General features: G+C 56.2%; 8 protein-coding genes and 1 non-coding gene across 9 annotated transcripts; 5 read left to right on the top strand and 4 right to left on the bottom strand.

Annotated features, from left to right (window-relative positions):
* The first annotated feature begins 155 nt into the window (after nucleotides 1–155).
* On the top strand, nucleotides 156–2167 carry CYME_CMS280T. The gene has a single exon (XR_002461666.1). It is a non-coding gene; the product is annotated as a hypothetical transcript (transcript).
* CYME_CMS281C (hypothetical protein, conserved) lies at nucleotides 1855–3273 on the bottom strand (the record flags this gene model as incomplete). The annotated part of the gene is made up of 1 exon (XM_005538851.1): nucleotides 1855–3273. The coding sequence occupies one exon, from the start codon at nucleotides 3271–3273 to the stop codon at nucleotides 1855–1857; it is 1419 nt and encodes a 472-aa protein (XP_005538908.1).
* A 728-nt stretch (nucleotides 3274–4001) lies between these two features.
* CYME_CMS282C (DNA repair protein REV1, deoxycytidyl transferase) lies at nucleotides 4002–7382 on the top strand (the record flags this gene model as incomplete). Its single annotated transcript, XM_005538852.1, has 1 exon — nucleotides 4002–7382. One exon carries the CDS (start codon nucleotides 4002–4004, stop codon nucleotides 7380–7382), a length of 3381 nt encoding a protein of 1126 aa, XP_005538909.1.
* A 927-nt stretch (nucleotides 7383–8309) lies between these two features.
* CYME_CMS283C (hypothetical protein) lies at nucleotides 8310–9050 on the bottom strand (the record flags this gene model as incomplete). Its single annotated transcript, XM_005538853.1, has 1 exon — nucleotides 8310–9050. One exon carries the CDS (start codon nucleotides 9048–9050, stop codon nucleotides 8310–8312), a length of 741 nt encoding a protein of 246 aa, XP_005538910.1.
* Nucleotides 9051–10532: 1482 nt separating this feature from the next.
* CYME_CMS284C (60S ribosomal protein L12) lies at nucleotides 10533–11030 on the top strand (the record flags this gene model as incomplete). The annotated part of the gene is made up of 1 exon (XM_005538854.1): nucleotides 10533–11030. One exon carries the CDS (start codon nucleotides 10533–10535, stop codon nucleotides 11028–11030), a length of 498 nt encoding a protein of 165 aa, XP_005538911.1.
* An 872-nt stretch (nucleotides 11031–11902) lies between these two features.
* On the top strand, nucleotides 11903–12832 carry CYME_CMS285C (hypothetical protein, conserved; the record flags this gene model as incomplete). The annotated part of the gene is made up of 1 exon (XM_005538855.1): nucleotides 11903–12832. The coding sequence occupies one exon, from the start codon at nucleotides 11903–11905 to the stop codon at nucleotides 12830–12832; it is 930 nt and encodes a 309-aa protein (XP_005538912.1).
* A 2467-nt stretch (nucleotides 12833–15299) lies between these two features.
* Nucleotides 15300–15752, bottom strand: CYME_CMS521C (hypothetical protein; the record flags this gene model as incomplete). The annotated part of the gene is made up of 1 exon (XM_005538856.1): nucleotides 15300–15752. The coding sequence occupies one exon, from the start codon at nucleotides 15750–15752 to the stop codon at nucleotides 15300–15302; it is 453 nt and encodes a 150-aa protein (XP_005538913.1).
* Nucleotides 15753–15968: 216 nt separating this feature from the next.
* Nucleotides 15969–16841, top strand: CYME_CMS286C (cytochrome-b5 reductase; the record flags this gene model as incomplete). The annotated part of the gene is made up of 1 exon (XM_005538857.1): nucleotides 15969–16841. One exon carries the CDS (start codon nucleotides 15969–15971, stop codon nucleotides 16839–16841), a length of 873 nt encoding a protein of 290 aa, XP_005538914.1.
* Nucleotides 16842–17773: 932 nt separating this feature from the next.
* Nucleotides 17774–18520, bottom strand: CYME_CMS287C (hypothetical protein, conserved; the record flags this gene model as incomplete). The annotated part of the gene is made up of 1 exon (XM_005538858.1): nucleotides 17774–18520. One exon carries the CDS (start codon nucleotides 18518–18520, stop codon nucleotides 17774–17776), a length of 747 nt encoding a protein of 248 aa, XP_005538915.1.
* Between the last annotated feature and the right edge of the window lie 1282 nt (nucleotides 18521–19802).

The raw sequence follows: 19802 nt of genomic DNA on the forward strand, positions 1-19802 counted from the left end.
GTGCGTAAGGCTACATGGCGCGATGTTTCTATGTAGTTCGCTTGATCATGTTATGTACTAATAAATACCATTTTGTTCCTGGTGGGATGCGCGGCTGGCGCTCTGTTCACTGCGCGCCACGTCTTCACGAAGCAGATACTACGCATGCCGTCTTCGACTAGACAGTACTGGATACTGTGAAAGCGTACGGATCCGATTTATTTTGTTTGACAAAACGCTGCCGTATATAATGGATCCCAGATAGCGGGATCGATATTGGTAATCGAGAAAGCGTTCATCATGATGCACTCTACTTCCAAGTTACATTTCCAATGCTTCCTTCCAGGTACACGAGTCGTTTTGTACGTTCTGTCGTGCACCTAACCTGCCTTACTGCGTTCGCAATAGCTGCTAGACCGCTGGTGCGGATGCAGCACGGAGACGGAACGGCTATGCCATAGCAATGAGGGTGTCGGCTCGAAGCCTGGTTCACCTGATACGGGGTTGGGGTTCATGATCATTCTGGGAGCTTGGAAACTGTGCGGACAGACCTAATGCCCGCATCAGCGCGAAGCGATATACCATCAGGCCACTGCAGTCGGGGCGACAACCGGATGCATTCTTCCCGCTCCTAATCCCAGAATAATCTGCGTCTCAAACGAGTTGTCCATGGATGGTCACAGCACCCGTCATAGGGTGGAGCGTACAGCACGAGCCGCACAGACCCGTCCAGCTCACGCGACCTTCCGCGTAGAAGGTGGGCTTTGGGAAACACGGAACAGTGTTCCCACTCCCAACGCTCACCGTAGACGAGGAACGATGTTGCTATTTCGTTGCTACCCAGTGATTAGTTTCTGTTCTTTCGACACAGTTACAGCTAGTAAGTCGTTCGTTTCTGTAGTTTTATGCGCTCGCCCATAGAAAAGAGCAACCGCACTGATCCGATGCTTGGGGTAGCCACGTGCCTGCTGCATGGGTCAACCTTTTCCGTGCAGCGGATCCATACCGGGCATACAAAAGTCCTGGCGTGACTGAATCGAGACCAAGTCTCGTTTTTTTACATACTGGTATGGAAGATATTGTTGGCTGCGTTCGGATGTGTCAATGCTGCGAGTAACTGGGCTAGGAACTCGCCATCAGCTGATCATCCCATAGATCCCAAACTGAAATCCATTGGTATGCGGCGAATCTGCCTGCATGACCGGTGACGGAGAACGTAGTCGCCGACCTCGATGCCCGCCAAGACGCTCACGCTGGAACGAGCGTGGTATCCTCTAAAGCTGGCGGCAAGCGGTTCTTTCGGGCAAGCCCCGCCACAAGTTGCGATCAGCCTCAGCGCAGTGCCTGTATCCAGTCGTGAGAGTCGGTTCCGAAGTACCACTCGCTCGCAGTAACCCGAAACTGAGTGCACCTTCACCAGAACAGGAAACTTGTAAAAGTTGCTGAGTTTCGAACAGCGAGCAACGTGAAACGCAGCGCAGCCGAATAGGTGCATGTGCCACACACACACACACACGTGCAGAGTCGTTGATCGAAGATTTGGAAGCGTTGCGCTCCTCTCGCTCGATGTCTTGCCTTCCTAGAAGTGTATCAAGCATGCCCCACCGCCATCATCCGACGCATGGAGCCATTGTTCGAGACGCAGCGTGGCAGCGCTGAGCCCTTTCGGCAAATGCCGCGCAGCTGGAGGCAAGTTTGTTTGCCAATCACCAACAAGCTACAGCGACGCACCACGAACGAGGTCTCGTCATTGCGATAACAGTCCCTGCAGATAGATGCTCGATTGGTTCCGTCGTCATTCCTCGCAGCAACCAGGCTCCAGCATGATCTGGCGAGCCCCACGGGCAGCGTACCGTGTCGAATGTGGTCGCAGCATTAGTCGATCTCGTCCCAGAGGTCCGGGCTCGCGTCGACATCTACCCATTGCCGCTGAACGCGTTCGGCGAATACGGTGGCCAAATACTCGCCCGGGTGACCATACAATTCACCGGTATTCGCCTTGCCCCAACTGAGAATAAATTCCGGATACTTGTCCGGCAAACCGGCATTTTCGCGCTGACGCCGCATGAGCTCCAGGTAGGGGTTCACAGAAACCAAACAGTAACCTTCAGCGCGCAACTTTGACGGGAACCGCAACCGCAGCCGCTCTTCGAGCCTCCTCGGGACAAAGTCGCCAACCAGATAAACATAGTTTCCTCCGAAATACCGAACGACTGTTTTTGGAGTCCCCAAACACAGCAGAATCTCAGGTTTGAGAAAGCGATCGCGCTGGATATCGGGAATTCGCGGTCCCCGAAGCACATCCCAACCAGACGGTACATCGACACTGATCAGCGGCAGTTGCGACTCCGATAGCGTCTGAATGAGCGGCTGGAACGCTGCCGCTGCGGCTTCTAGACCCCCGATGGGATCACTCCAAGTTGCGTCGGGGGTCGTAGCACCGGCATCGCCCAGTTTTTCAGATCCGTACAAATCCATATCAGCGCCAACGAGCGCATCGATAACCAGGTCGAAGTAGAAGTCGAGTGTGCGCGGTACAAAGCCCAGCGTGTCAACACCGACACCGCGGGCGTTCGCCAGCCCGGTTTCCCGTCTCGCTGGAACCTGCCACAATTCTCGCTGGGCGGAGAACCATTGCTCATCCTCTTTGGAGAGCGAGACGCTAAACCACGGAGCACTCGGATCAAAGTCTGCTATCAAACACACCGCATGGCCAGCGCGAGCGAGTGCAGATGCCAACTCAATACCGTAGAGTCCAGTGAGCCACGGGCCAGCACATACGAGGATGCGCATTTTGCGGGTCCCAGCAAAGCGTTCTATAACGGGCAACGTTCCTTCACACAGCTTTTCGAGGAGTGCATCTAACGAAATTTGACTTGGGACCAGTTCACGCAGGATGAGGCTGTGCTCTAAACGCGTAAGCGATCGCGGCAAAGCATCAACCACAGTACCTGGGGAGCCTTGCTTGAAATGCAGCTGACGAGGTTCCAGTCGGGCTGCGACCTCTGCGAACCCATCCGGCTCTCCACCGCTGACATCGTCTATGTTTTCAGGCGCTGCCCGAGCATAGACGCCAATAGCTCGTTTCTGCACCAGGGGCACTGCGGGTGTGTCGGAAACTCGCCGCTGCAGTTTGTGGAGGCAGGCACCACGTCTCTTGTTTGTCAGGTGGCGCTGTGCCTCTCGCACTGCCCGTTTCCAGCGTGTAGTTGCAGAGCTACGAACCCTGCAGGCGTCGCTGTTGATACGCAGCTGCCGCTGCGTGGAGCTTCCGTCCCCCTGAACGCTGAACATCAGCCTTTGCAGTCGTCGTGCGTAACGCAAACGCAGCTGCGTATCCTGGGACGAGTCGCTGGTCACTCCAGCGTCACTCAGATGCAAACACGACGAACAGAGGCTTTCCTGAAGATACCCAGCAAACTCGCCCACAGACCCGAGTAAACGTCGGGCGCGCTTCGCGTCCCGCCTCGGAGTCGGCTCTCGGAGCGACCCGCCTCACTCGATTGAAACCCCAGACGCGACGAGAGGAAAGATTTCGAGCCTCCACTTGACTGGGCTTTAGGCAAAACGACTAGTGAAGACGCTTGAACGCGATGCTCCTGAACGTTTCGAAAACCGGGAGCCTCCCTGGCACAGGAGCGCGTTTCTGGCGCTGGGGAGCGCGAGTCGTTTGACAGCCTCCGGTGACGTCTCGAGTCGTGGCAAACCCGGTGCGTCAATTCCAGTACCAAGCTTCACTGGAAACTGTGGAATCCTAAAAGTTTCTGATCCCGCCAGACTGACTATCTCATAACGATTTCTGCACTAACCCAGGAACAAAGGACCTCTAGCACGGGTTGTCTTGAAGCAGGTTTGACCGTTGCCGCGGCAGCAACGCGAGTACAAGCGTCTCGAGCTCCATCTCGAGTGGCGGTTGGCGTTCGGGGATCCCGCGGTGAGCCTTTCCCAGCATAGGATGTATCTACAATATATCCAGCCCATGAAATCAATATAAAGTCTCGATTATTTATTATTAGAATAAGATGAGTGCCTCTTTATCGCGGAAAAGAGCGCACACTGCTGCAGCGCTCGCTTCTGCAGGGGAAGTTTCGGTGAAACGAGCAGCTGCGTTTGAATCTTTCGGCGATTACATGGCGGTGAAGGAGCATAAACTACGTGAACAGCAACGAAAAGATGCACAAGCTGCAACGGGGTGTCAAAACCTCGATAGTGGTCCGATGAGAGGGGTCTGCATCTGGGTGGACGGTCGCACGGATCCACCACGTGAGGTCCTGCGCACCCTCATCACCCGTGCGGGTGGACGTTTCGAGACCTACCTGCACCGCGACTTGGTAACGCACGTAGTCGCTACGCACTTTGCAAAAGGCCGAGCAAAGGAGCTTCGCAGAGCCGCTCAAAAGCTCGGTGGCGGTGCTGGTCGCGCGTTGAACGTCGTCTCGCCCGCCTGGGTTGTCGATAGCGTCCGAGCAGGGCGACCGCTACCAGAATGGAAGTACAGCGTTGACGACGTCAGCAGAGACGCTCAACAAACGACGCTACCTGGTCAGACACTGCGATCGATCGATGCACTAGTACGATGCGAAACGAACGTAGCATCGCACGTGTCGGCTGCAACAACACAGAAGCAGCAGCGCGAAACGACTGTCGATCCGAGCGGTGCGCTGAAAGCGGATGAAGTTCCATCTTCACCTCTGAATACTAGACTGGATCAGGTTGCGTACCCGGCCAATCATGAAGAGAGTTTCCCACATCTGGGTGAACTGGCGCTGCCAGAGACAACCATGCGCGGCTTGCGCTCGAGCCGAGAGACTCCTAACTTTGTCCGCGAATTCTTTGCACAGTCACGGCTTCATCTGATTGGCTCTTTCCGAGAAACTTACGAAGGAATTTTACGCAAACTTCAACGAGATTTGCATTCGATAGTGGCCGATGCACCGCGGACCCTACCCCATAGCTCTTGTTTTGTCCTCCACGTGGATATGGACGCTTTTTTTGTGTCCGTTTCTCTGGCGAAATACCCGCATTTGCGCGGGAAACCAGTAGCTGTATGTCACTCGGGCTCTGGAGAACACAGTCGTGCAGAGATTTCGTCTGCTTCGTACGAGGCTCGCGCTCGGGGTGTTCGCGCGAATATGTTCTTTGGTGAAGCGCTGCGCCGCTGTCCCGACCTGGTGATGATTCCGTACGACTTTGCTGCATACAAGGAAGCCTGTGAGCGATTGTATCGAATCCTCTTCACGGAAGCTGATGTTGTGGAAGGCGTGAGCATTGACGAAGCCTATCTATTGCTGCAGCACTGCGAAAACGTCACGCAGGCGGAGGCGATGGCAGCCCGAATCCGCCAGCGCATAGTCACTGAAATTGAAGGTTGCACAGCGTCCATTGGCATCGGAAGAAACAAACTTTTCGCTCGCTTAGCGACCAAGCACGGAAAAGAGAAACTCGGTCAGGGTTCTCAGTTCGTGCTCGTTGATCGAGCGCACCCGCTGGGGTTCGGAACACCAATGGGTGCAGACCTGCGCTCCTTTCTCGACGAATTGCCGGTGAGGTTCGTGTCCGGGGTCGGCTGGAGCACAGAGGAACGGCTCAGGGCAGCCGTCGAAGCTGTTGCACCCGAATCGCTGCAAGCGCAACAGCCTTTGAAGGTTGGCACCGTTCGTGCACACCTGACTCTGTCGATGTTCGAGAAATCGCTGGGCGCTGTTAACGGCAATCGAATCTATCGCCTTCTTCATGGAGAGGATCCGCGTCCGGTTCAACCTATGGGACCGCGCAAGTCTGTCAGTGCCCAGATTGGCTGGGGTGTACGATTCCTGGCCACGGAGGAGGACAAGGTGCGCAAGTTTATGACTGACCTTGCTCTGGTAGTAGCGGAACGATTACGAGAAGCGCGTATCGCTCGCTGCAGTGTGGTCACTGTCACCGCACTTCGTCGTCAAACTGGCGCAGGTATGCCCTACAAACCGCTCGGGCACGGGCTATGTGATGAGTTCTCCGCAACGAGCCCCGTAGAATGGTATGTTTGTGCAGGCGATCCATGTCTGCAGTCGAAAGTGGATGCCGATTTTGCAGACATTGTCTGGAACCTCTACCAGGGCCTGCAAATAGCACCTGATGCCCTGCGCGGTGCTGGCGTGCACGCCCGCAAACTCGTAGAAGTGCCCGCTCACTCTGGAATCGTACAGCCGGCCTGTGCTTCGGGCAAAGATGGACCGCTGTCGAATGTGCCGCAACAGTTGCCGCTACCTGCTGCCTGGCGATCGCGTTCATCGACAAACGCAGCGGATATGAGCTGTGCAGATGCTGCGGACAAGCAGCAGCCTCCGCCTCCGCCTCCGCCTCCACGAACGATTCCATTGGCGATGCCCGCGGCAGTGACTCCACGCGACCGCAAGCGCTCTCTTGCTTCGTTGCCTTCGAATGCAGTATCGATGCGCAGCACTCGCCGGACCCCGGCATCTTCCGGTGCTTTTCATATCGCTGACGCAGCGTCGGCTGATAAAGCCGGAAACTCAAAAGAAGGGCAGAAACTTTTCAAACAAGCCCATGGTGGCGAATGGAACGAGGCGACAGGGATCAGGAACACGCGGCCGCCGACCCCGCCTGATGTCGATCAAGAAGTATGGCATGCTTTACCGATAGAGGTGACCCGTCAAGTCTGGAAAGAGAATCTCGCTCAGGAGCAGCTACGTCGATGGAAGCTGCATCGTTCACGTCATGCAAACGGCGTTCTGGATCCCACGGTGCCTATGTTTCAACCTTCATTGCCGCTGTTTTCAGAAATAAGATCTAGACAAGTCGCGCTCAACGGGGCAGTGCTGTACGCTCGAGATCTCCAGAGCTTCTGGCGCACCACGAAACCCGTCCGAACAGCTGAACGCCCCAGTGGTAAGACCTACGGGTTCGAGGACCGTTTGCGCGGGCGTGTTCCAACGGTAGCAGCAGCAGCAGCAGCAGCATCTGTAGCAACTGCAACGGAACCGATGCTATCACTGGCGCAATGGTCCTCGCTTCTGCATGCATACCTGCAGAAGCTCTCTTCACAGCGGGCGTATGGCAGCGACCTGGGTTCATCGTGGCACCAGTTCCACGTCAAAGTGCTGGCGTTTGTTGAAGAGGTGGCCTATTCTCGGCGCTGGGCCTTTCTCTGTGCGTTCTTGGAGCTGCTTCGCGGAAAACTCTCCACTTTCAGTCGAGATATCCGGCCAATCGCCGCTCTTTTGGTCAAAACCTATGAAAAGTGTGTAGAACTCGTACAGATCGCTTGGATGAAGCACCAAAGCGATCGCATTGTTCCCGGGGCAAGCACACTACCGCCTCTGGCGATTCAGTCGTTGACATCCAAGTCCGAAGCACATGACGCGTGGAAATTTTTGCTCTTGAATACACAGATTCCCGAGTAAGTCGCGTAAACCGAGCGTTCCATCGGTTGCCGGCCCTGGATGCATGACAAGTCCCGCGTTGAACTGTGTCAGTCGAGCTTGAGCTGCTCGTTTCAAGTCACATTCCGAGCATTTGACCTGGGACGCGTCATCGACGAGTCCCATACCCACGGAAAGCAACGCTTGCTCTGAACGAATGCACAAAGTCAATAAACCCAGATTCTGTTGAAGAGTTTCCGGATTTCTCGGGCACGATGTAGCTCGACTGACGATTGGCTGATCGCTGTTTACGTTGATCTCAAAGCGCTGTGACAGAAAGGCGCACCGCTCCATACGGCCACTCCCGGGTTTGTGTATCTATGTACGTATCCGTTTGCGCGTGAAAGCATCCGTAAGCATCCATATGTGTACGTGTGACCGCGAGCGTGTTCACGCGTCGGGCGCCTTCCCCTCCGGAACCGTTCGCCAGGGGATTTCTGGGCTTGGACCCGCTTTCGTATGCCAGCTTCGTTCTTCGTTTGCACCTGTCGCAAATATCTTGTCTCCCAGGTTCCAGCGCTTTTTCGACAAGGCCCTGCGACAAGATTGTGCAAGCAACAACGCACTGATGTTGCCGCACGACGCTTTTTAAATGCAAACACTCTACGCATACCGGATAGCATGCGGAAAGCGTCATGGGATGCGCCTGCGTTCGGGCGCGTTGACCGAGTTCAGGCGGGTGCCACTGCTTCATGCGCTGATATCTGGATCCATGAAAAGACCTCGAAAGCGATGGCGTTTCCAAAGCGTTTTTGATGTAATCACAGCGCCCACGGAACCGCAATCAGATGTGGCCCATGCCAAGCTAGTTTCACGCTGTGCTCTGTACAAGCTCGTGGCTCCTGCTACCGTGAAGCATTTTAGTTGCCTTGCAGGTATGCTTTCAGGTCACGATTCTTCCGAGTATGCCTACACCAGACTTGAAACGGTTTCCGGATCCATTGTGTTCACGATACCTGCTTCCGATACCATGGTGGCGATGATATGACAGAGTTCCTCGTAGCGCTCTACAAGGATTTGCTCTAGCTTCTGGTGGTTGTCAACGCCAGCACCCAAGTAACCGACGCTGGTACCGTTTTGGGCTTCCTCAGACGTCCCAGACGAGAGGAGTGGTGGTTCCAAAGTTGTCGCGACGTTGCTCCGTGCCTGAGACGCCGTGAAAGGCAGAACGCTGCCTCCCTCGAGGTGCAGTGTACGGCGGAGGCACTGTTCGAACCTTTGGCCAAACTCCAACAGCAGAAGAGACTCATGTTCTCGCTCTCCAATGATGACCGCAACTACATCACCCAAGCGTCGGACAAGGATCGTATAGTCCTCGAGGCGGAGGACCTGCTCGCGATCAGCTGCGGCTTCAGATAAACCCAACTGCGCCCACACCGGTGGCAGCAACTCCTCCAACGTGCGAAGCAGGCGTTCGTTTAACTCCAGGGGACTCAGTCTGGCGCTCAGGATGTGCGCAGTTCCCGGAGCGGAACGCTCTCCAGCGTCGCTCGCTTGCCGGGTAGGGGTCAGGTTGCCACTGGTCCGTCGCTCCACCCCGAGGGCGCTGTGTGCAGGCCGAGCCGCTTTTCCAGCAGGAAAGTCCCCGAAGATGCTTCCATAGAGAATTCCACGAGTGTAATAAGATATGAGGTACAGCGCCCGAATCATGCGGCCCCAGACCTGCAACACGTTCGAGAATAACGTCAACGAAAGTACGTTGATCTGCAGCGCAAGCGCTGCGCCTGGTAAACTGCTTCTCATACGATCTTCGACGTGCTCTGTGAACGATGATTCGCTTCAGGCGACGTTGCGTTCGATGCGGGCTACTCAGACGCATAGACCACCAAGGGAGCTACGAGCTTGCATTGAGGAGCGTCATCCAGGAAAACGTCTTCCGATCACGCGAGCAGGTAGTCTTCGGGAACAGGTCGCTTGTGCAGTTGTCACGCTCGAACAAATCACCACTTTCTGGTCACTCTGAGCCGTTGATGGAATCTGCAATCAAAGCATAGGACGAGCTGGTAGAAAATGAAAGGAAAACAGCGCGAAGAGCGCCTGGGTATACCTCTATCGGACGGTTTTGTGTTCTCTACCAAACGACATACGTTGTTGTTGACGAAACCGAGTTTCCGCGTTCGCACCGCGCTCGCCGTTTGCTAGACTCATTTCCGTGTTAAATAGGGCAGAGCCAATGATGCGGGCGTACACTCGAAAGTTTGCGTCTCATGTGACTTTCATCAATACCAGCCTTTGCGGGCTATTTCTCCTACTGCGTCCTTTTCCTCTTTCTCATCACTGTCATGAAGGATGCCGGTCTACACGGTTTCCCTACCTCCATTGCTAGCTTTCGAGGGATGCTGATGTCAGCGCTGCAATTCTGATTTCACCGCATCCGCCAAGTGTCGATCCATGTCATGCACAGACCATCGTTGTGAACTACGCGTTGATTTCCATTTTCTTCTTCTTGGTAAACTACCTCGCTGCGTCCTTCTCGCCTGGGTCACTTGACTGTGGTCAGGTATTCTTATGTACGTCCGTCCTGGAGCGGACACCCTCTGGGGTACGCGAAAGCCGTTCTGTCTCCGTGTCGCATCCGCACCGGCGCTAGAGGCGCTATCGCAGACGACCGGGGCAGGTACTCGGCGCGCGATAGAACGTATGAAACAACCAGCATATCCGAGAAGAGGTATGGGACATGGAACTCGGAAGTATGGTGCATCATGATGGGCACTTTCCAGAATGCCAACATCCATTGCGCAATCAGGCAACGCGAGTCTGTGTCAACGTTTCGTCTGATGCAACGAAAAACCATCGTTTGGATTGCGCTGCAGGCGTCACGACACGAGCTGTGACACATGATGCCGCCATCGCCGCTGCCGCCTAGCGCAGCACGCGCATGGCGCAGAAATGACCCGAAAATATACAAATCTCCCTGAGCCTCCGGCGTGCACCGCGCACTGCACTGCAAGCGAGCGCTCTCTACGCTGTCTTCCGTATGGACAACTGTTGCGATCCATAGAACAACGCGCGTTGAGCCGCTGTTCTTAGAGAAACGGACCCGGGCGTGTGAATCTTGTTTCTTTTATAGCCCTAAACACCGGGTTTTCTTGGTTGCTATAGAGAAGCCGTCAGACAAGACCAGCACACAAAATGCCTCCAAAAGGCGACCCGAACGCTGTAACCATCGTCTACGTCAGGGTTGTTGGCGGGGAAGGTGCGGCTGCCTCCAGTTTGGCGCCCAAGATTGGTCCACTCGGACTCTCACCTAAGAAAGTTGGCGATGATATCGCAAAAGCGACAAAGGATTGGAAGGGTCTGCGCATTATGGTCAAGCTCACCGTTCAGAATCGTCAAGCGCAGGTTGAAGTCGTCCCGAGTGCTGCAGCGCTGATCATCCGCGCTCTGAAAGAGCCGCCCCGAGACCGAAAGAAAGTGAAGAACGTGAAGCACGATGGGAACTTGACTCTTGATGAAATCAAAGAGATCGCTCGAATTATGCGGGAACGATCCTGTGCACGTGAGCTCAGTGGAGTGGTACGTGAAATTCTCGGGACCTGCCACAGCATCGGGTGCATGGTCGAGGGACGTCATCCACGAGAAGTCATCGAGCAGATCCGCTCTGGCGAGATCATGATCGAGAACGTGTAAAAGCTGATGTGGACAAGATAGGTCTCGCTCTGTCGACATAACGACCCGTGCATCGCCGGCACGATACGCGGCGCGAATGTCCCCGAATACGCACGAGCGATCGCGCAGCCTGCACGTAACCGGATGACGAGGAGGCGCTGCCGCCCTTGTAGATGATGGTACACGATTTTTCCTCGATGGACGGCAGGTGTCTCGTTCAGTCCCTTACACGGGAAATCCTTGAACGAAGCCCGCTTCCAGGTCAGTTGAACGTTGATGCAATGCCCATGCATACAAGAACACGCGGAAAGGCATGCGAACGTGCACCTGCATACCGCAGGGCACTTTGATCGAATTCGTGTCCAGGGCGATGATGATCCGCGCGCCACAGGGGCATACGCTCGCACCGCACGCAACGTCAGGGACTAGGCAGATAACAACTCAGAACGATCACGCTGAAGAAGTCGAATTGCGCCTCGACTGGCTCGTGCTAACTCGTGCACACGTGCGCCAACGGTCTACACACATCCGTGTCATCAAAAATAGACGACGGGTACGCCTCCATGACGACCAACATGAATCCTGACACATGATACCCACAGCAGAGCCGAATGCATACACCCGCATCGCGTTTCCAGATCCGAGCGCCAATCCAAGCCACGAAACGCAACTTGTCGACAGGAGACGCCACAGTTGCCGCCGAGCAGGCGACGATGTCGCCGCCAGGAAGTCGCATCTCGTGACGCGCGCCACAGCCACGGCCTCGTGCGATCGTTTGATCTGCGTCCTGCGGGACGACTCCAGTCCGAGCGACTTGTTGTTGATAGCGATTTCGCGTGTTGGGCTTCTCTCTAAAACACTTTGCGAGTTTCACTGCAACTCTAGCTGCATCTATGAATAGGCTCTCTATAAATTCTAACTCATGTGTCTGTAGAAAACAGATTGATTTGGCAGCATCCGGACGACACGCTCTGCGTCGGTGCGAGGGGCTGCGGCCGGCCACAGCACGGCTAGCACAAGTCTGCGGCTTCGTCGCGGGCCCAGCAACGACATGGAACCGGGATCAGGGAAAGACCCAACAGTGTCGGACTTGTGCCCGTTGCTGTTTCAAGTATGGGCTTCGGGGGGCGAATTTCTCGCTTGCTGCTCGAGCCCGGTCCCATTCTCGACTCGTCTGCTGCGAGGGCCAAAGCGTCCAGCACGGGCGCACTGAGCGCTCCCCCGTCGGGTGCAGCAGCGAGCTTCGTCGAAACAACAAGGGCGGCGGATCAGGCCCCGAGACCGAGATCACCGTAGAACCCGAGGTAAGCACGGCAACGATCGCACGCGAGGTTGAGCGATCGTTTGATACGGTTCTCCAGGAGCTGGCGGCGATTCAGTCGGACTCGCCGCGAAACGTGGCGATTCTAGGAACCCGCCATTGCTCATACTTGCACCAGCAAATCATTGAACTCCTGACGTTTGCCAACGTGCTCCTGGGAAACCATGTCATCACCTCGGGGGGTATCGGTAGCAATATGGCCGTGATCCGTGGGGCGCTGCGGGCCGACAAGCCCGAACTCTTGACTGTCGTGCTGCCGCAGAGTGTCGAGAAGCAGCCTACTGAAGTGCGCGAATTGTTGGAACGTGTGACACAGGTTGTGGAAATGAAGCAGAATGATAGCTTACCGTTAGATGTCGCGAGTAGACTATGCAACTCAGATATCATCAGCAGAGCGGATCGTTTCATAAGTTTCGCGTTCCACGATAGTGAAGTGGTGCTGGAAGCCGCCAGGGAGGCTAAGGCACTGAACAAAGTAGTCACTTTACTGTATTTGGACTAGGCGTTGGCTGTCCGTTCTCGGGGTCCGACGGCACCTGCCTCGAACATGCCGAGCGCGTGTTCGGGGCCTCTCTCTCTCTGGTCGCTGCGCTGCGGCCAGATCATCCACGTTCTTCATGGGGATGGATCGCTCGCTCGCCAGGATGAAAAGCGGTGCGTCGGTCTGACAAGTTGCATCCCCCGCGACTGGGCGCCGACCAACGAAGATGGCGACCAGAGAACGAGGACTCCATCATGCGCCAGTCATCTAAAATCGTCTGTTTTACGGAGCACTCATATGCCGCACGCTGTTTCTGAACGAGTCCCCGGGTTGCTGTAGCCGTGCTCGTTACCCGTCTCTGGAGGCGAACACCGATTACCTAACGTCATGATGCTCGCTGGGGTCCGAATGTCTCCCCAGCCGTCCATGAGCTTGGCACCGAATGGCACCCCATGAAACGGCCATCCAGGGTCCAGCCTCACACAAAACTCATTTCATCATGTATGTGCAGGTGCATCCTCGCCGGATGACCAGCGATCTCGTCTCAAGTGCTGGCTCGCGTACCCAGTCCTTGGTGTGTCGCTGATGCGCCACAAGGCCGCTTGCTTGCGCAGCGCGCGTTCACAATTTCTCTGTAAGGAATACAGCGTAAACCATGGCGCCTGACCCAGAGCTAACGTTTACAGGGGTATCACAAACCTGCGCTCTCCGCGGATATTACCAGGCGGGGCCCTGAGTCAAGCCGCCCGTTCCCTACGAGCACGCCTCTCAACCGATAGGCTCTGAGAGTGCCCGCAGCGACGTTCAGCCGAGGTATACGCCCTGGTGGGATCCGCGCACCCCAGGGCGTACGGCGACAAAGGCCGTCTGACAATGCAGCAAAAGGACAGCAGCATCCGCGGCCTCTGGTCCATCCGAGCCACCCGCTTATCCTAACTTTGCGTGCCGCGTATTGCTAGAAGCATGGACGAGCCATTCAGTGGACAGCCGCCTCTGCACCGCACTCGTCAATCGAAGCGCTTGACAATCCAGCGCTGGTACGGATACGCAGCGTTGCGTCGCAGTCCGATCACGTCTTGATCGATAGACACTTTTGCGGCAAGTCGTGGACGCACCGTCGCCGGACGGGGCAAGCACCCGCACGCGCAGCCTGCGTTACACGACTTGGTGGACGGCGCTGCTCGCTCGCCGTGACTTGTGTTCGGCAGCGTTTCGAGCGGAGCATGAAAGGGCACGATTGCACTCGCACACCTCCAACGACCCGTCCAGAGTTGGTTCAGAAGTCGGTGCTGCAGCTGCGATGCAGTGCGGTCTGTAGTACTCGCGTACCCAGGAAACTGGTACGAAAGCAGCGATCGAGATGCGCTCGCAGTACCCGAGGAAACGGAAACGATCGACAACGTCTCTGAACTGGTGTCGTGCTTGCTTCCCATCGTGCCGGTGATGTGTCCAGCTGTACCCGTCCGTGTACCCAGTTCGTCCAAGCAGCTCCATATTGAGCGCTGGGCATCCCGTAGCGCTGCAAAGCAGCAACACTGGACGGATGCATAGGTCGCTGGTGCAGACGCTGCAACTTTCCGAGCGCTGCTACAGGTCTGCGCTGGCCGTGAAAACGCGGCCTCCAGAGCCAGCGCGTGTGCACACCCCAGCGTTAAGCACGTCAGCACTGGACGAAACCTGCTACTGCCGTTCGCCGTTCGGGGTTCACGTTTCCGTTGATGTCTCCGAACGACCTCTGGTCTAGTATCGCGTTTTGCGGACAGTGTGCACAGTTGCTGTCGTCGACCGGAGCGACGGGCGAACAGGACCCTTCAGCTGGTGGGGCTTCTGCCTCGTCCGCTGCGGGCTCGGGCATGTCGCTGGGGTTCCTCACGGACCTCCCTCGAGTGCCCTGCTTTCGAGTGTCGGTCCTTCAGGGAATTCTAGGAGGTTTCACGCTGACAGGGTTTCGTGTCTTCCACGAGTTCCGCAAAGCACGACAACAAACAAGCAGCAACACGTTTACGCAGGTTCCGGTGCTCGCCCGGGTGGCTGGGATCGGCACCGTTGACTTTGCGGTGCGCTCTATCCTGGTTTTTTCGGCGTTGAGTTGGTTAGTGTGCCGCTACAAGTACCGCCAGAGTCGTGAGCAGATTCGTCGTGCGATAGGACAGGCCACGTGGCAACCAGAGCCAAAGCTGCTGCCTGCACGCGAAAGCGACCCGCCAGAGGCAGCTGTATCCGAGGTTCCGAAGGAAGAGCACACGCCCTGACAGGTATACAGTCGGTAGCCGGTCACTGGCCCTCGAGGGCCGCGCTAGGCTGCAAGCTGAGGCGGGCTCCGCAGTGAAAACTCACCCGAGTCTGCTGCCTGCTCGAGAGCGCCCCCTTGCCGTTCAATGAACCAGGACAACGGCACAAGAAAGCTTCCATCGCCAGCGTTTTCACGCTCAACTCGTCAGGATATTGTCGAGTGCCCGCTGCGGCAGACAGCTTTGCCCTCCGAGCTCTACTGGTCGGAAGTATGCCCGCTAGCCGCTGGTGCCTCAGGCGGGAGACCTGACGTCTCGAGCACGGCCCTGAACTTTTTCAGAGCGTTTTCCTTTTCACGTCCAATGTATTCGAGGTCGTAGACATCGTATAATAAACGCAGTAGAAACAGGTCAGGGTTCTCGCCGCGGTCCAGCCACTGCAGCAACTCCAGTGGAACGCGCCAGTTCCCTGGCTCCGCCAGAGAAGCCTCTGTAGCGCTCAGCGTGGCACACTTGGTCCGCTGCTCCATGCAGAGCGCTCGAAGGCGTTGGTACGCTCCCGCCAACGCTTGGATCGTCGCGGACAACGCGTCAGGCCCCGCTTGCGACGAAGCCTCGCGGTAGAAGACGGCAGCACGGTTTAAGCGTTCCCACAGACGGATGCACTCCACCAGCTGCTTCTCTACCGCAGCATAGTCGTTGTCACTCATCAACGAAGCAAGCGTCTCCCGTTCAGACGCGAAGACAATCCCTGTGGCAGCGCGGTGGCGCTCACAACAATACCGACAAAGCGACTAGTTTGCGGTATCCAGCCCGGCATGCCCAGGCAAAGGACTGGCAAACGATTCGCGTACCGTCGTGAATGCAGCCCGGACTGCAGCGCGGTCAGTCATTGGCACTGACGAAGCACTGTCCAGGTGTTACCGATGTTCACGTTTTTGGCCTCATCGACGATCGAAACGAATACGTCGTTTGCATCTTTGGTACTGGTGAGCGTTGTCGTGCTGGCAAGCGCTTGGCTATGGCACCGGTATAGCAACCGCGCTGGCGAGAGAGCACCTGCCCTTAAGCCTGATACGTTCACCCGGTTCCGTCTGGTAGCCAAAACCGTCGTGTCCCATAACACGCGTCTGTTTCGGTTCGCGCTTCCGTTCCCTGATCAACTACTTGGTCTGCCGCCAGGGCAGCACGTTGTGCTACGTGCGCGCGTTCCTGACGCCGAGGAGCCAATTCTCCGACCGTACACACCGGTGTCGAAACCGGAAACACGCGGTTACTTCGAGTTGCTCGTGAAGGTCTATCCTGCGCCTAGCGGAAAAATGGGTCGCTATCTAGACGCTCTGGAACCGGGAAGAGACTTTGTGGAAGCACGAGGCCCAAGCGGAACCTTCAGTTACCAACGGAACATGGTTGCAGAACTTGGTATGATCGCAGGCGGCACGGGGATCACGCCCATGTGGCAATTGATTCAAGTAATCCTGAGTGACCCTTCTGATAAGACTCGAATCAAACTGATCTTTGCAAATGTGAAAGAAGAAGATATTTTATTGCGTTCTGCGATCGATGCTGCAGCAGCGCAATACGCGGAGCGATTCACTCGTTTTTACGTCCTAAACGAGCCGCCTGCTGAATGGAGCATGGGCATAGGTTTCGTTACGCAAGAGCACATCCGAAGTTTTATAGGTCTCCCGGATGCGAGCAAGATGGTGCTCATCTGCGGCCCGCCGCCGATGAACAAGGCAATGCGCGAGCATCTCGAGGCCCTTGGCTACGACAAAGCCGCTGTGTTTCGGTTCTAAAGTATCCGGTACGCAACAGACGATGCGGTGTCTAGGGTTTTGCGTCATCATGGAGCAAACGCATCCGGCAGTCGCACGACGCGCTCTGCAACGTACACGCTCGCAACCCGAATACGCACCGCTGGACACGGCCCTGGGACGCTAGGTACCGGCGCATGCTCCATGGCGCCTGTCGTCTGCGTAGGCGCGTTGCAGCGATCCTAGTACCAGCAGCATGCGTTGACAAGGGTGCGTATCTAGACGCGAGTCCATGGAAACCGCTGCTCTGGGCGTGTCGAGCGTGAACGCGACCATTGATAGAGAGAGACAGGGCAGACGCTGGGCGCCTGCTTTGTAAAGCATCCTATATAAGTCCACAACAAGACGCAGCACGGTCTCTTCCAGTCCGCTGAAATCATTTTCATCTGCTGGCGAATAGAGCCTGGTGTGGGCGGATCCACTGCGTCGCGCGATTCCCGACGTGGTCAGGTTCTGCTGCACCGTCCGAGGTGAAGCGTTCTAGACCAATCGATGCTAGTGTCGTCGATACGCAGCTGCTCTGTCATCTGTGCAGTTTAAAGCTCGCGGGTGTGACACGACGCCCGATGGTCCCCGTACGTGTCGCGCCGCCGATACCCGCTTTCAGACGGAATGGCCCCCGCACCTAAACCATGCCATGCTTCCCCTCGATTCGCTTCCTATTCTGAACTGTAATGTGCCAAAGCATAAATTCGTAGACCTGCAGCCGTAACACAGCGGAAGCTGCCGATTGCTAGAGTTCACGCAACCCCCGGCGCTGTCAAGCCCCTGTTTCAGCAATCATCTGTCGAAACGGCTCCGATTCTCGATGCCATGCAGCGTGCGGCACGCGTAGCACGGGAATCCCTCATACCACCGCGACTACCGGCATCGTCGCGGGTACGCACGTCGGCTTTTTCCATGGTTATACGTCGTCAAGGCAAAGCAAGCATGTTCCGGTGTTCATAGTAGGCATAGAGTCGCTCAACGAGGGGGTCGAGGCTGAGCTTCACGCGGCGCATATACTCGTCTTTGCGGGACGCTTCCACTCCAATGGATGTAAGAAACTGTTCGATGGGAGGCAGGAAGAAAACCGCTGCACGAACCGCCGCAATAACGACGCTCCCGTGGTGTTCACGCAGCGCCTCCTGGTACGCGGTCCAGACGCACTCGCGTGTCGCCGCGCGTTTCGAGTAGGACGCTGCCGGGCAGCGCGCGAGCTCCCGCATGAGTACCTGAATGAACTTGAGGCACCACATCATTCGCAGAATATTACGGGCTGCACCTTGCTTACCACTGCCGGTTTCCAGACACCCTTCTCGGGTTTCTCGCTCGATAACCTTACGAATAGTGGCGTAATTCTCTGGGTCGCTCCGGTATATGCGGTACAGCGTGTCACGCTTTTCAACAACATCCTGGTGCGCGAAAGAGAATGCAGCACCGAGGTGCTGAAACATGCCCGCAACTGCGGACAAAGCCGCAATAAAGTCCAGCAGGTACGGCAGCGGCCAAGGCTCTTGCGCAGGCGGCTCGTCGTAGCGGATTCGCTCAAACGCTTCGAGAAACTTTTCGAATGAGAACGGCGTACCAGCGTCAGTGGTAATTCGATCAAGTTCGTTTCCTTTCGCTGACAACTCGCGAACGTGCATCCAAGATTCACTCTGTTCATCCCGTTGAGTCATAGTGTCGACCTGTCGGGAACGAGTGACCAAACGAGATGCGCCGTACCGCAGGTGTTCGGCGAGCCGCATCCGTCTTCCTCAACCGGCGCTATCGACGCTATTGCGGCCGCTTTCGGCAGGCACTAGCACCACGATAGGACGTATGAAACGACCAGAATATCCGAGAGGAATTATGGGTAATGCAACTTGGAGGTAGGGGGTTGATGGATACCTCACCGCGCACTGAAAAAAACACACAAAAAAGTAAGAAAAGAAAAATGCACCAAATCGGAGAACGTTGGCCCAAGTAAAAGTTTTGACAATGAAAAAAATCCGTCTGCCTCACTGGACGTCGTCGAGCGATGGAGAGCGCGGGTGTACAGCGACAGACGCAAGCACTGGCTCTTCCATTCGATTGCGAATGTCTGGATGGCGATACGGTCCGTGAGGAAACAGGTACCCGAGACAAAGTCCATACTGGAGGAAAAGTTCCGCAATTTCGACTCAACTACGCTCCCTTCGCACCCACACGTGACCTATTGACCACCGGAGGCGATCGCTACGATGACTGCAATCCGGGTCCTTGGCCGTTTTCCATGCAAGCTGAGGAGCGCGGAGCCGCTGGGAGCGTGCTCCCCTGTGAGCGAGGTATCATGCTGCAGTCGACTTTGGTATCGTGGATGGCTACGACGAGATGCGGATTCGTGTTTCGGAAGACATCGATGATCGGACGCGAGCGGTTCCGTGAGCTGCCGCCTCTGACAGCCTGTGGTCGACTTGTCACTGCGCGACGTCGCGATGCGCTCGATGTGCACCCAGCGGCGCGAGTCGCTGCGTCCACGCGGTGCCTTGGCGGGGAACCATCGAACACGTGAAGCGGGCGTGATTGGAACATGCTCCGCATTCGCACAAGAGCGTCACGGAGGCTTGGACGTATGCACGGGATACGGATATCGGTTGCTTTATGAACCGTACGCGGGAGGCGTCACGAGTCGCGTTGATTACGGTGACGTGCCGATGCCAGCGGGAGAACGTCGAACACGTCACTCTGGACACTCGATCGAGATTCCCTGAACCTCGTATGAAACCGTTGGCTCTGACAACTGCCATCGGCATGTCGAGGCTATGTGTTTCTGAAAACCCAAGTCCGGAACAACATCCGAATACGTGAACCGTACGATCATCAGTATAGTGTTTGAGTCTGAACGCACACAAGTGTGGATCCTCTGCGTACCGACTCGTGTTCATAGACGCACAGACAATCCGCTGAATTCATGGGTGTTGCTCCGTAACCAAAGGCCGC

The sequence above is a fragment of the Cyanidioschyzon merolae genome, chromosome 19 (assembly GCF_000091205.1).
Source record: "Cyanidioschyzon merolae strain 10D DNA, chromosome 19, complete genome".
NCBI lineage: Eukaryota > Rhodophyta > Bangiophyceae > Cyanidiales > Cyanidiaceae > Cyanidioschyzon > Cyanidioschyzon merolae.